This window comes from Schistocerca americana, chromosome 7, assembly GCF_021461395.2.
Source record: "Schistocerca americana isolate TAMUIC-IGC-003095 chromosome 7, iqSchAmer2.1, whole genome shotgun sequence".
NCBI classification, from domain to species: Eukaryota; Metazoa; Arthropoda; class Insecta; order Orthoptera; family Acrididae; genus Schistocerca; species Schistocerca americana.
Genome location: NC_060125.1, coordinates 124,128,110 through 124,142,035, shown reverse-complemented (window position 1 = coordinate 124,142,035; position 13,926 = coordinate 124,128,110). Strand labels below are relative to the sequence as shown.

General features: G+C 41.1%; 1 protein-coding gene across 2 annotated transcripts in view; it reads right to left on the bottom strand.

The window, feature by feature from the left end:
* Positions 1-997: 997 nt before the first annotated feature.
* Positions 998-13,926, bottom strand: part of LOC124622275 (probable basic-leucine zipper transcription factor Q) — a 92,061-nt gene continuing 79,132 nt past the window's right edge. For both annotated transcript variants that reach the window (XM_047147941.1, XM_047147942.1), the window contains exon 5: positions 998-1,852. In XM_047147941.1, coding sequence (XP_047003897.1) covers positions 1,625-1,852 — 228 coding nt within the window. In that variant the 3' untranslated portion in view covers positions 998-1,624. The remainder of the gene's footprint in view (positions 1,853-13,926) is intronic.

Below are 13,926 nucleotides of genomic sequence, written 5' to 3'. Positions count from 1 at the left end.
CCTAGGTTCAGATGAAATTAAAATGCACTTTTAAACTTTGTAAGAGGGTGAAAGGCAATGACATGGAAAACAATGAAATTTGTCATATTAGTGTTCCACTCTAAAAAGGATCCAAAACAGATACAAAAATTGTTATTAACATGCCAACAGCTGGAACTACAGTCATGACATACAGATGAATGTAGCAAGATATTTGCCAAGATATGTACACTTCCTGCAAATCAAACACAATCAAATGAGTTTACGTGCCTCATCAAAAGGTAGGATTCAGTCCCAGTGGGTATCACATTATCCTCTGAAAAGGAATAAGCAGTACACGCTACAGACGTAGACGGGACAGTATAAGGTACCAACCTATATCCTCCTTACTGTTTTGCAATAATTCATTGCACGAAAAGAGATAATTAAACAATTTGTAAAAGCACATTTCATATGATTATAAATACTGTCAGTTAAGTAGTACCAGTAGCAGATTCTGATCCCTTTTCAGAAAAGGGATGATAATAACAGTACTTAACTTTGAAGAAGAGCAGTGACACTAACATGACACATCTCTACCCTTTCTGTGATGATAACAACACCACTTGTTAAAACCGCAACCTATATAAATTAAATTTTCTGAAAAATATGAAAGGTATAAAATGTCACTGTGCAGCACAAAGACTTTGATGCCTGTGTATTGAAAAATTACATTGAAGTTAAATTGGTATAATTATACAGGAAGTAATATTAATATCGATCCAAAATGGCCAGTAGTTAAAATGTAGCCACAATCATAAAAAAGGATCCACATCAAGCCTCCTTTGCAACATGGATGTCAAACACAAGCAATCTGGATGTCAAATAAAGAGGGCTGACTAGTATTTTTCTCTAAGGAAAGAAAAAAGATTAAATACATCAATAAAATATCATAACAAATTTTGTGTGTGTGTGTGTGTGTGTGTGTGTGTGTGTGTGTGTGTGTGTGTGTAGGAATATTGACATCAGACACTGGTTGTATGACAAACATTGACTATAACCGAAGGAGCAACCTTAACACTTCCAGTTGTTTCAGTGGTTATGAATACACATTGTACAATAAATTAAAAAATATGAAAATAATATTTCTAGAGAACAGGAAAACAGTGAAAGATCTTTACACACATATAAAGAAAGCAGTATAAATATTCATGCAAAGACTAAGTTTGCATAACACTATCACAAATATCTTCAGTGATACTGTGGTAATCATTTCAGATATTTACTTCATTTGTCACACCATTCTTCTGGCAATATCAGAGTACATCAACACTTCTTCTGCTGTATAGCTTATATGCATACTTTCACAAGGAACAAAAATTATTTGCAAAGGAACTAATGAACCTCTTAGGGACTGAAAGTCTTACTTCATATCTCAGATGTCTTTGGGTTCACTTCTAGTGATCTTGCCACTATACTACCATCATTTAGCAGTCCACTTATATAGTATGTGATTAAGTAAAACTTTTAAAAACAGAGTATCCACAAACGATTTGCCCCATTTATTATATACTTCAGTACCATTAAAGCAATTATGGAAGTGAAATACACAACGAGGTTGGCAGTAGCAACATTTCATTTCACCTGCAGGTTTTGGCTGTCTTTTTTATGAGATAAGATGTTCAAGTGCCTGATCTCTGTCATTGTTACAGTTTGCCAGAGCTTCGGCAACACGGTCCTCAGGGAATCCTAGGTCAAGAAGCTGTGTTGTGGCCTCCAAACAACGTTCAGCTTCTTTCAGATCACATTCATTCACCGTCAGTGCTCGTTCTGCCCTATCTCCTGGATACCCTCTCTCCTCCAGTGCTTGCACCAATAACAGGAACTCAACCATCTATAAAACAGAACTGCTGTTAGTGATGACTAACCAACTTAACCAACTAACAAATAAATAAATTAAATACTTCAAACCATGAGATATTATTGTAAGGTGTAATAATGACAGTCAACGTATGTATGAAGAATTATCTGTATAATTCTTTAATCTGCCTGCTCCAAAATACTGTTCACAGCCAGAGGATTTACCACTCAAATTGTGAATACAAATATTCTTCTGCAAAAAGCATAGTAGCATATGCAGAAAATCAACATACAGAGAACTAAGAAATAAAAATCTCCTTCAAATTAAATTTTTAGGTTTTTACTATCAAAAAGAGAAAATTTTGAGGAAGAAGCAAGTGATCTGAGACTGTTTTCAACAAGTTACAGATAGATCTCAGTTAAGTGTGCAACTTGGCATGCGTCAGATGTACATACTTCAAACACTCTTGGAATGAACTGAAATTCCAACCTAGCATCATTACACTCTTTCCCATTTTCAATTGACTGTCTCATCAAACTTGGCATAAAATATAAATATTATAAAAGTAATTATTTTAATAAATATTTATTTAGAGATGGTGATCTTTTGGAGGGCTCACTACTTGCATACTTGTTTCTTTGAACACTAAACATATTTTGAGGATTATTCCCTGAGCAAAATACAATTCCTTGTTTTTCCTCTCTTTATCCTTACACGCTTTGGTTATATAACACAATCATGTTTACCACTACCACTGACTGTTCATGTTGCTTCCTGTCTTGCACAGATTGCCATCTGCAATTTCGTCGTTGGCGGTATTGGTTTTCAGATTGTCACAACTCTGTAAACCATATTCACAACACAAGAGTTTCAATGCTTTTTGGTTATCCAGTAGTCACGAAAGCACTCTGTGGTGGATGACAGAGAGTACATAAATTCAGAACAGCAGCAAATGTAGATGCACAGAAGTAATCTCCTTAATGCTTTACTTACAGAGCTAGCAACTGGTAACAGGAAAATCATTAGGCAGCAGTTCTGAAACCTCTCTAAGCTAAACATTGTCATGCACATAAGAACTAACACATGTTCTCTTCTTTCTTTTATGGCATCTTTTTCCTGCAGTCATAGCTATACAAATTGTCCATTAAACTGATTTTTGTGATTGTAAGAAAAGTCTTATTATGACCAAAGGTATTTCACTTTAAAATAAAGCATCTTCAGTGGTCACTGCAACAATATGGCCTTTCTTAGAAATTTGTTTGCTAGGATCATGAATAATTATTATGCTTTGGATATAGACTATAAACAGAATTAAGTCATTATTGTTACTCAAGCCCAAGCCCCCCTGTACTTCTACACATGTTACGTAGATTTTAGCACAAATCACTTTCACTAACACTAACAATAATAATTTAACACTGTTTATAGAAGACAGTGAAAGCTTAAGAACTACTTGTGATCCTAGCAAACAAAATTGTAAGAAACAACACATTGTTGCAGTGACCATTGAATGGGCTTTAAAGTAAAGTGATACACATTTAATCATAAGAGACTTTTATTACAGTTGCAAAAGTCGGTGTTAACCTATATAACTCAAATAAGAATTAAGTTTTGATGAAATTCAAAATTTTCATACATATGTTGTGCTTCATACTTCTAACATACAATAAAAAAATTTAGGTCTTTCCGCCAATCTCATGAAAAAGGAAACAGCCTAAGACATACATCATTTTAAAAATGTCACCTAAGGACAACAACCATTGTGTCTTGTAATACACAAACTATCTGAGACTCTCAATTACACTTTACTTTTCAACTTTATGGAAACTGGGGGGATCAAATGACGAATTTACAGTGGTAGAAGTTGGAAAAAGTTACAGCTATTGAAAATGGTTAAAGGGAAACCTCACTAATTCCTATTTCTACTTTGTTCAGAACAGTTCCTTGAATAATTGGTTTGATGTGGGCCACCACAAATTCCGCTCCTGTGCCAACCTCTTCATCTCAGAGTAGCACTTGCAACCGTGTACTCAAATTATTTGTTGGATGTATTTCAATTTCTGTTTTCCTCTACAGTTTTTACCCTCTACAGCTCTCTCTGGTACTATGGAAGTTATTCCATGATGCTGTACCAGATGTCTTACCATCCTGTCCCTTCTGCTTGTCAGCATTTTCCATATATTCCTCCTCACTCCTTACCTTATCAGCCCACCTAATTTTTGACAGTCTTCTGTAGCACCACATCTCAAATTCTTCATTTGTCTTCTGTGCCGGTTTTCCCACAGTCCATATTTCACTACCATAAAATGTTATGCTCGAAATGTACAGTCTCAGAAATTTCTTCCTCAAATTAAGGCCTATGTTTTATACTAGTAGATTTCTCTTGGCCACAAATGCCTTTTTTGCCAGAGCTCATCTGCTTCTTATGTTCTCCTTGCTATGTCTGTCATAGGTTATTTTGCTGTCTAGGTAGCATAATTCCTTAGCTTCATCTACTTCTTGATCATCAAACCTGATGTTAAGTTTCTTGCCATTCTTATTTCCAGTACTTCACATAACTTTCGTCCTTCTTCAATTTTCTCTTAATCCACATGCTGTACTCATTTATACCATTCTACATCCTACATCTATACTCTGCAAACCACCATTAGGTGCATGGCAGAGGGTATATCCCATTGTACCAGTTATTAGGGTTTCTTCCCGTTCCATTCACATATGGAGTGCGAAAGAATGACTGTTTGAATACCTCTTAGAGAACTGTAGTAGGTTCCTAGAGACACTAAAGCTAGTTCTGGAAACTTTGTTAATAGGCTTTTTCATGATAGTTTATGTCTATCTTCAAAAGGCTTCCAGTTCAGTTCCCTCAGTATCTCTGTTCCACTCTACCACAGATTAAACAAACCTGTGACCATTCATGCTGTTCTCCTCTGTGTACATTCAATATCCCCCATTAGTCCTCTCTGATACGGGCCCACACACTTGAGCAATATTCTAGAACTGGTCATCCCCCACCACTCCGCTTTATTTATTTATTTATTTATTTTTTGGTTGGTGCTTTAGGGTGTAAAACTGCTAAGATTGCAAGTGCCCATATCGTAAGAAAACACAAGCGGTAAATAAAAACCTGAGGCGAAAAAGGCAAAAACCCAATCAAGGAACTTTAAAAGAGGAGCAGCTAAGGACAAAGACATCCCTACAGAAAATTTCTCAGAATATCGTGAAATGGCAGAGGTCCCCACCAGGGGGATCAAATTTGCTTTGCAATGCCACTGCGGAAAATAAAAAGTGAGACACGATCAACAAAACACACATCATCATCTGCTAAAACATCTGACAAAGTAGACACCAAGCATAGATGTGAACATAAATATTTAAAAAACAGGCACTGGGTCAGAAAGCGGTACACCATCAAAGGCAGAGAGCAGTACGCAGAGTGTGGGACATGGTCACCCCTTAATAAATGGCACTGACTAAAATGACAGTGTCAGACAGCAGCCGGGCTAGAATGACCTCCTCGTGATGTGAGGGCCTAGGGGAAGTCGACCATACTATTGGGAGAGATTTAATGTCCCGGAGTTTGTTCCCCAGGAGAGAAGACCATTGTGCACTCCAAAAGGAACCTGTATCATGCCGACACACAGCAACACAAAGATCATTCATGGGAACAGAATGACTAGCAAGCTGAGGAAGAGAGCTGCAGCCTTTGCAGCAGCACCAGAAGCCTCATTCCCTGGAATCCACACATACACCACGTTGGTTCCAAAGGGTGAACTGAGTACAGCATGCGACAGCTCTAATGAGTACTGAGAGAATCCAAACAAATGACTAAATTTGGAAGCCTGTGACGCCAGACGTACTAGTTGGCCTGATGAAGGTCATAGAGCTTTGTGGTAAAAAAAATCTAGCACTAGTCAAGAAGGCAAAATAGCATCACCAAGTACAAAGACACACCTAACACAATGGTTGGTCTTGGAACTGTTGGTGTAGACGAAGACACTGTCCCCAATCTGCATACGAAGTGCAAGAAACTCACTACAATACACCAGGCCAGGACTGGTGTCCTTAGGAAGCAAATGGAATCCAAAATGAACACATACCTTGTCAAGAAGCCAGGCCAGTGTAGAGCTCACACCCATGGGGAACGTGGCAGGAAGCGTAAAGATACGCAGTGAACTCCTGGAGTCAACAGAGACAATGGGCAAAGCCCATATGGTGGTCTAGAGAATGATCAAAAAGAGTATAGGATGGGTGACTGGGCACAGAAGACAGACAGCTCACGTGTCTGAGGAGAACATCCTGCTGGTAGGGCAACAGTAAGTCAGCAGTCTCAACATAAAGACTATCAATGAGACTAGTACAGAGGGCACCAGTGGCTAAATGTATCCCGTTATGGTGGATGGCATTAAGACGACGTACGATAGACTGACATGCACATAAATAAACAATACATCCACAATCCAGTTTCGAACGGACAAGGGACTGGTATAAATGGAGGAGGATGGTCCGATCTGCTCCCCACAAGGTACCACCAGAAGTTCATACAGACAGTGGAAAGCCAGAAGCCATTGCTGATGCTCCATGAGTGAAGATGATCGAGACACCACTGATGACGCCGTTCATGTAGACAGGTTCATTTTGAGAGCTGCAATAGATCGCAAAGTCATCAATGAAAAGAGAGCTTGAGATACCTGGAGGGGAACAACCCATAATAGGGTTAATGCCACGGCAATTACGACCACGCTGAGCACAGAACTCTGATGCACCCAGTTCTCTTGAATAAAAGTATCTAAAAGAGTCAAGCTTATATGTACCTTAAAAACAAAGCTTGATTTGTGCATAATACTGAGGATACTGTCTCCAAATCAAAAAATAAGCACAGTTTGGCACTTCCACAAAAATTGTTCATAATATGACAAGATGACAAGAGGATCAACTGCAGTGTGGTGCCTACGGTATCCACATTGGGCATTAGTGAGGAGGTTCTGAGGCTCGAGCCACCAAACCATTTGACTATTAATCATACGTTCCACCACCTTGCAGACGCTACTGGTGAGGGAAATTGGGTTGTAGTTTGAAGTAAAATGTTTGTCCTCACCAGGCATGGGAATGACAATGGCCTCACACCAGCGATTGGAAAATGTGCCATCTGTCCAACTGTTTTGAGGAGAATGCGTAGACCCTCAGGAGATAGGTGTTGCAACATCAGAATGTGAATGCCATCTGGTTCTGGAGCAGATGACTGGGACGAAGTTAGTGCATGTTTAAACTCCTTCATAATAAAAGCAGTATTGTAACATTCATGATTCTGGGAGGAGAAAGATATTGTTCTTCTCTCCATTGCCCATTTCAGAGGGATGAAGGCAGGATGGTAGTGGGTGAAACTCAAAATATCTGCAAAATACAGACTCAAAGTGTCTGAGATACCATTGTTCACTATGGTCAGACAAGGAACCGGGGAATAAACTATGGTTCCTGAAAGTCAATGCGTTTACCCCAAACAACTGAAGAGAGCGTAAAACTGTTAAAACAACTTTGAAAAGAAAGCCAACTAGGTTTTTCACTATCCCTGAAAATGCGGCAACACTGTGCATGTAGCTGTTTATAACAGATACAGTTCGCCATTGTGGGATGGCATCTAAAAAAGTGCAGAGCTTGTCTCGACATGTGGATTGCATCATCGTATGCCTCAGTCCACCAGGGGCTGGGGGCATGTCACGGCGAGGAAGAGGTAAGAGGTATGGAAAATTCTATGGCAGTAAGGACAGCATTTGTAAGGTCATCAATGCAGGGGAAATGGTGTTCACTGAAAGTAGCCAGTTAGGAGCAAAGCTGCCAGTCAGTTTTGTTAAGCTGCCAGCTGGTTGGATGCACAGATGGGATAGGCATTATCAAATGAATGAGGCAAGTGCAATTGTTACTCGGGTGTGTGTCGGAGAGAACACACCACCCGAGATGATGAGCAAGCTGAGCAGTGCAGATCAAAAAGTCCAAATGGGAAAAGGAGTGTGTGGAATCGGAGAGAAATGTGGGTGTACCTGTGTTCAAACAGATTAGACTGAGCTGGCTAAAGATATCTACTAGTAGAGAGCCTCTCAGACAGGGGTGTTGAGATCCCCTAAGGGGACAGTGGGCACTGAAGTCACCGAGCAACAAAAAGAGAGGAGGAGGTTGAGCAATAAGTTGCAAAATGTCTGCCACAGTGACAGCAGAAGACAAGGTTGAGTAAACGTTGCAAAGAGAGAAGGTGAAACCGGGAAGGTAAAGATGGAGAGCAACAGCTTGAAGCTGGGTGTGCCAGGAAATTGTGTGACTACAGACATCATCTCGAATTAGCAATGTGACTCACCCACATGCCGGAGTCCCTGCCTCTGGGGGTAGGTCAAAATGGACTGGAGTGAACTGCCAGAGGTGAAAGTGATCATGAGGATGTAATTTTGTTTCCTGGAGGCAGAAAACCGCTGGACAATATCTGATGCTGTGAATATTCCATTGGAGAATAAACATATCCAATGATAGACAGGAGGTGGTCAAATAAGGGAGCAGTAACTGTGGTGGCTGCCAAGTGCCAGAATTTGAACATGCACAATGACCAGGTTCAGAGGCTGGAGGATCTTCATCTATTAGTTTGACAGAAGTGTCTGTAATCACCTCCAGTTGGCCAGTGAACTAGTTGTTGGCAGTGCGTCCTGGTGAAATGAAGGTCAGCCAGGTGAAGGTATCGAATGGTGACACTGTTGATGAAGAACATCGAGGTGGGCAAATGGAAGATTGTTTGCCTTTGTTTGACTGCTTAAAACCTTAGTGTTTGTCAGGTGCAGACCCAGACATCGCCTGGCTAGATGTGCGCACAAGGTCATTGTACGGAACTACTAATTTTTTAATTTCCGTGTTCCTGTTTGCGAGGCATGTAATTTCGCTAGTGCAGGCAGAGGTTTGTTGGTATGGTGTGCACCCATAGCAGGTGAAGACAAGGACATGAGCTTGGAGCTGGACGATTTCAAAACTAGGCACTAAACTGGAAATCGCAAGTCTGCATAGCCATCTCCTTCATAGCTCGGAGTGTAGTTAGAACTGTGCTACAATTGCCAGTGGGTGGTGTACAATGTTTGTGGCTAGCAAATATTTTCTGTGTAATACGAATAGGAACCTTGTTCTTCACCTGGATCTCCTGAACGGCTCTCTCATTGAGGTAGATTGGACAGTCACATGAGGAAGCAGCATGATCACCCTTGTAGTTGATACAGTGAGGAGGAGGAAGAGGAGACACGCACCCTCATGAGCATCCATGCCACTGGTTATGGATTTGGCTGCATTTTCACAAGATTCATGGGTGTGGTTGTAGCACTGACACTTATAGCAATGTGTGGGATTCAGGATATATGGTCTGACAGTAACGGCTTTGTAGCCACCATTAACTTTTGATGGAAGTACCAAATGGTCAAATGTGAGGAAAAGAATATGGGTTGGCACTAATTCTTTATCAACTCTTTTCATGACACAGTGAACTGCAGTGACTCCCTGTCAGTGAGATAGGCTGTTATTTCAGCCTCGGTCAGGCCATCAAGTAGCCAAGTGTATATGACAACATGGGAGGAGTTCAGAGTGTGGTGGGCCTCTACTTCAACAGGAGAGCTGTGAAGAAGTGTTGCATTAAGCAGTTTCTGTGCCTGAAAAGCTCTATCCATCGCCAAAAGCAAAGTCCCATAACTGCAATCTAAAGTACGTTTTCACAGGACCCCTTCTGTATAACAAACTGATTAACTGTTATGAAATTGTGACCGTCTTCCATGCGCAACACCACCGAGGTATTCGGGTGCAGGCGGGAGAGCTGTCTATTCTTTCATCTCAACCCATTTACGTTTGTGAGATGAGGGACTTACTGCAGAGAAATCCCCCATGATTTCCAGTGTTTCCAATGTCACACTCATTCCTGCTGCCCCCACCCCTCAAGGCAAGGGGGGGGGGGGAGGCTCACCTGCCTTAGGTGATAGCCCACACTTCAGGTCACACCTCCCAGACTCCACAGGGGGCTCAATTGGCATAGAGGGAGGTACCAGCTCAGGCAATCACCCCTCCCTGGACCTGGCCTTTACCAGGGGGAATGAACGGGTCCTACTTGTCGAACTGGGGCTGGGAATCATGTGTTGCCCAGTCACCTTTTATGCATCAAATGTTTGGGTTTGCCTTCTTGGACGCACATGAAGGAAGAAAAAAGTAAGGAAAAAGAGACTACAAATGCCAAAGCAGAGAAAGGGTAAGAAAAGGATGGACTAGGAAAGAAAGATGGATGGACAGGATGAAACCATACACAGTTTTACCAAGAACTTTCGTTTCCTGAAGAAGGCACATGACTCATTCCCCAAGGGATGGGAAAGGAACAGGAGGGGGATAGACAATGCAGCATGGAAAGGGAAGTAGCACTGCAAAGGCTGGGGCCCTGTGGTAGCCAAGCACGTACTCACCAAAGAGTGGCGAGCCCCATGGGGTAGAACTGGTCGCATGAGTGATTTGTAAGCAATCTCCTTTGTAGGTTGATTGCACTTCCCCAATATTCTACCAATAAAGCGACATCTACCACATGCTTTACCCACGACTGAAACTATGTGCTCATTCCATTTCACACCCTCACAAAGTGTTACACACAGCTATTTGTACGAGTTGGCCGATTCCAACAGTGATTCAGTGATACTCTGCTTTTTCATTTTGTAAAGTGCCCAATTTTACATTTCTTAACATTTAAAGCAAGTTGTCAATCTCTGCAATACTTTGAAATCTTATCAAGATCTGACTGAATATTTATGCAACTTCTTTCTGATATTACTTCATTATAGACAATTGCATCACCTGGAAAAGGTGTGATTTTACTATTATTATTGTCTGCAAGGCCACCACAACATGAACAACAAGAGTCCCAACACACTTCCCTCGGACACACGTGAAGCTATTTCTACATCTGAAAATGACTCTTCATCCTAGATAACATGCTGCATCCTCCCTTCCAAAATGTCCTCAATCCAGTCACAAATTTCTCTTGATACTCCATGTGATCGTACTTTTGACAATAATCATAGGTGTGGTATTGAGTCAAATGCTTTTCGGAAATCAAGAAATACAGCACCTACCTGACAGCCTTGACCCAAAGCTTTCAATACATAATGTGAGAAAAGTGCGAGTTGGTTTTCATATGATCGATGTTTTAGAAATCCACGCTTGTTGGCACTGAGGAGATCATTCTGTTCAAGATACCTAATTATGTTTGAGCTCAGAATATGTTCTCAGATTATACAACAAATCAATGTCAAGGGTACTGAACAGCAGTTTTGTGGATCATTTCTACTACCCTTCTCATAGATGGGTGTGACCTACGCCTTTCTCCAAGAACTGGGCACGGTTTCTTGTTCAAAGGATCTAAGGCAGATTATAGTTAGAAGAAGGGTTAACTCAGCTGCAAATTCGGTATAGAATTTTACAGGGATTCCATCAGGCCCTGGAGCTCTGTTCAACTTTAACAATTTCAACTGTTTCTGAATGCCACTGACACTATCACTTATTTCATTCATCTTTTCAGTGGTACGAGGATTAAATTGTGGCAAGTCTCCTGGGTTTTCCTTTGTAAAGGCACATTTGAAAACCAAGTTAGCACTTCAGCTTTTGCTTTGCTAACCTCAATTTCAGTTCCTTTATCAATTGCTAGGGACTGAACACTACCTTTGGTGCCACTAACAGCCTTTACATACGACCAGAATTTCTTTGGGTTCTGTGGAAGATCATTTGACAATGTTCCGCTACAGTAGTCACTGAAGGCTCTCTTGACAGCCAAACATGTTTTATTTAGTGTGTCTCTATCTACAGCCCTACACTTTGTTTCACACCTATCATGCTGTAATCTCTGTTTCTTTACAACTTTCTTTTCAGTGCCTGTATACCATGGAGGTTCCCTGCCATTATGAGCTGTTATACTGGGTACATATCTATCCAGTGCATGGTCAACTATTCTTTTAAACTTGAGCCATAGTTCCTCTACATGCTCCTGGTCTGTGCTGAGATATGACACTACTGATTTTCATCTAGTTTACTGAACATCCAACAGATGCTGTAATTCTTCTTCACTTTCAATGAGGATAGCAATGTCATCAGTGAATCTTATAATCAGTATCCTTGCACACTGAATTTTAATTCCATTCTTGAACCTTTCTTTTATTTCCATCGTTGCTTCTTCGATGTACAGACTGAACAGCAGGGGTGAAAGCCTACATCCCTGTCTTAGACCCTTTTTAATCAGAGCACTTCATTCTTGGTCTTCCACTCTTATTGTTTCCTCTTGGTTCTTGTACATATTGTATATTAATCATATGTCCCTGTAGCTTGCACCATTTGATACTGTCTTGACACTGTTTCCAGGTCAACAAGTCCTATGAACGTGTGTCTATTTTTCTTCAATCTTGCTTCCATTATCAACTGCAATGTCAGAACTGCCTATCTGGTGCCTTTACCTTTTCTAAGGCAAAACTTATCATCTGACAGATCCTAAAGTTTCTTTTTGATTCTTCTGTATATTATTCTTGTCAGCAACTTGGATGCACGAGCAGTTCAATTGATTGTGCAATCATTCTTGCACTTGTTGACTCTTGCAATTTTCCGAATTATATGGATCTTTCTCTGAAAGTCTACTGGTTTGTAAACTGTCTCATATATTCTATGCACCAATGCGCATCATTAAAAGTTGCTTTGCTGCCAATTCCCTCCATTATTAGTACTTTTATTTAGGTAGCAGAGTAGTATTTGATATTCCTGATGCAGTGTGGGAAACAATTTATGATGAGAATAATTAAATTTGAATTTAAATTCAGGCAACCACCATACATGGACCCTGTTTGTCTATTAGTTACCAAGTTAACACTGAACTGTGTAAAATACTGTACTGTCTCCTTAGTGCCAAACATAAAATAACATCAAAGAGAATTAAGGTGATACTATACATGAACAATGTAAACTTCGTAGAATGGATGAAAAGCAGGTTAGTTGGTTTAAAAGAGGGGGAAAAGGACCAAACTACGAGGTCATCAGTAGCTTGTTCCTAATAATCCTAATAAAACAATGCCACAAGTGTGAGAATAAAACAGACGAGACATATAACACAACAGAAAGAAAGGAAAGACCACAAGAACGAAGGAAAGGCAGCAAACACTAAAAGGAACAAAAGAGGACAATAGAACAACAGAGAGATCCAAGAAACAGTTAGACAAAACTAAAACAAGGAGGCAGATTACAGTGGCTGGCCAACCACGAAAATAAAGGAAAAGCCAGCCACCCTGCAACACATTAAAACCTTCACCCTAAAAGCACTAGGGTGGAGGACACAGAGAGACAAACGACAGGCGCTAAAATGCAGATCGAATGATAAACCCACCCTCACAGATGAAACGTAAAACCAAATCAGCCAATGAGGCATTGCCTGCTAAATTCAATGATAACAAGTCCAGCAACTGAAGATGAAGTCGTAGGGCAGCCAAAGAAGGACATAGCAGAAGAATATGGGCCACTGTCAACTGGGCGCCGCACCGACACTGAGCTGGGTCTTCACGGCGCAGGAGGTAGCCGTGGGTCGCCCACGCATGGCCAATGCGGAGCCTGCAGAGAACCACAGAGTCCCTGCGAGACACCCTCTTCTAGGACTTACACACATTTGTGGTCCCCTTAACGGCTCACAGTTTGTTGTGCATACTGAGATTTTGCCATTCCGCCTCCCAAAGCTGAAGAGCCTTGCGGCGTAATAACGAATGCAAGTCAGTTGTGGGGATGCCCATGTCCAGAAGTGGCTTCTGTGTAGCCTGTTTGGTCATCCTGTCAGCAAGTTCATTTCCTGGGATTCCGACGTGAGCAGGGGTCCAGGCAAACACCACTGAACGACTGGACTGTTCCAGGGCATAGATGGACTCCTGGATAGACACTACCAAAGGATGACGAGGGTAGCACTGGTCGATAGTTTCCAGGCTGCTCAAAGAGTCAGTACATAAAAGAAAAGACTCCCCAGGGCATGAACGGATATACTGAACTGCACGAGAGATGGCCACCATCTCTGCAGTGAATACACTGCAGCCCTCGAT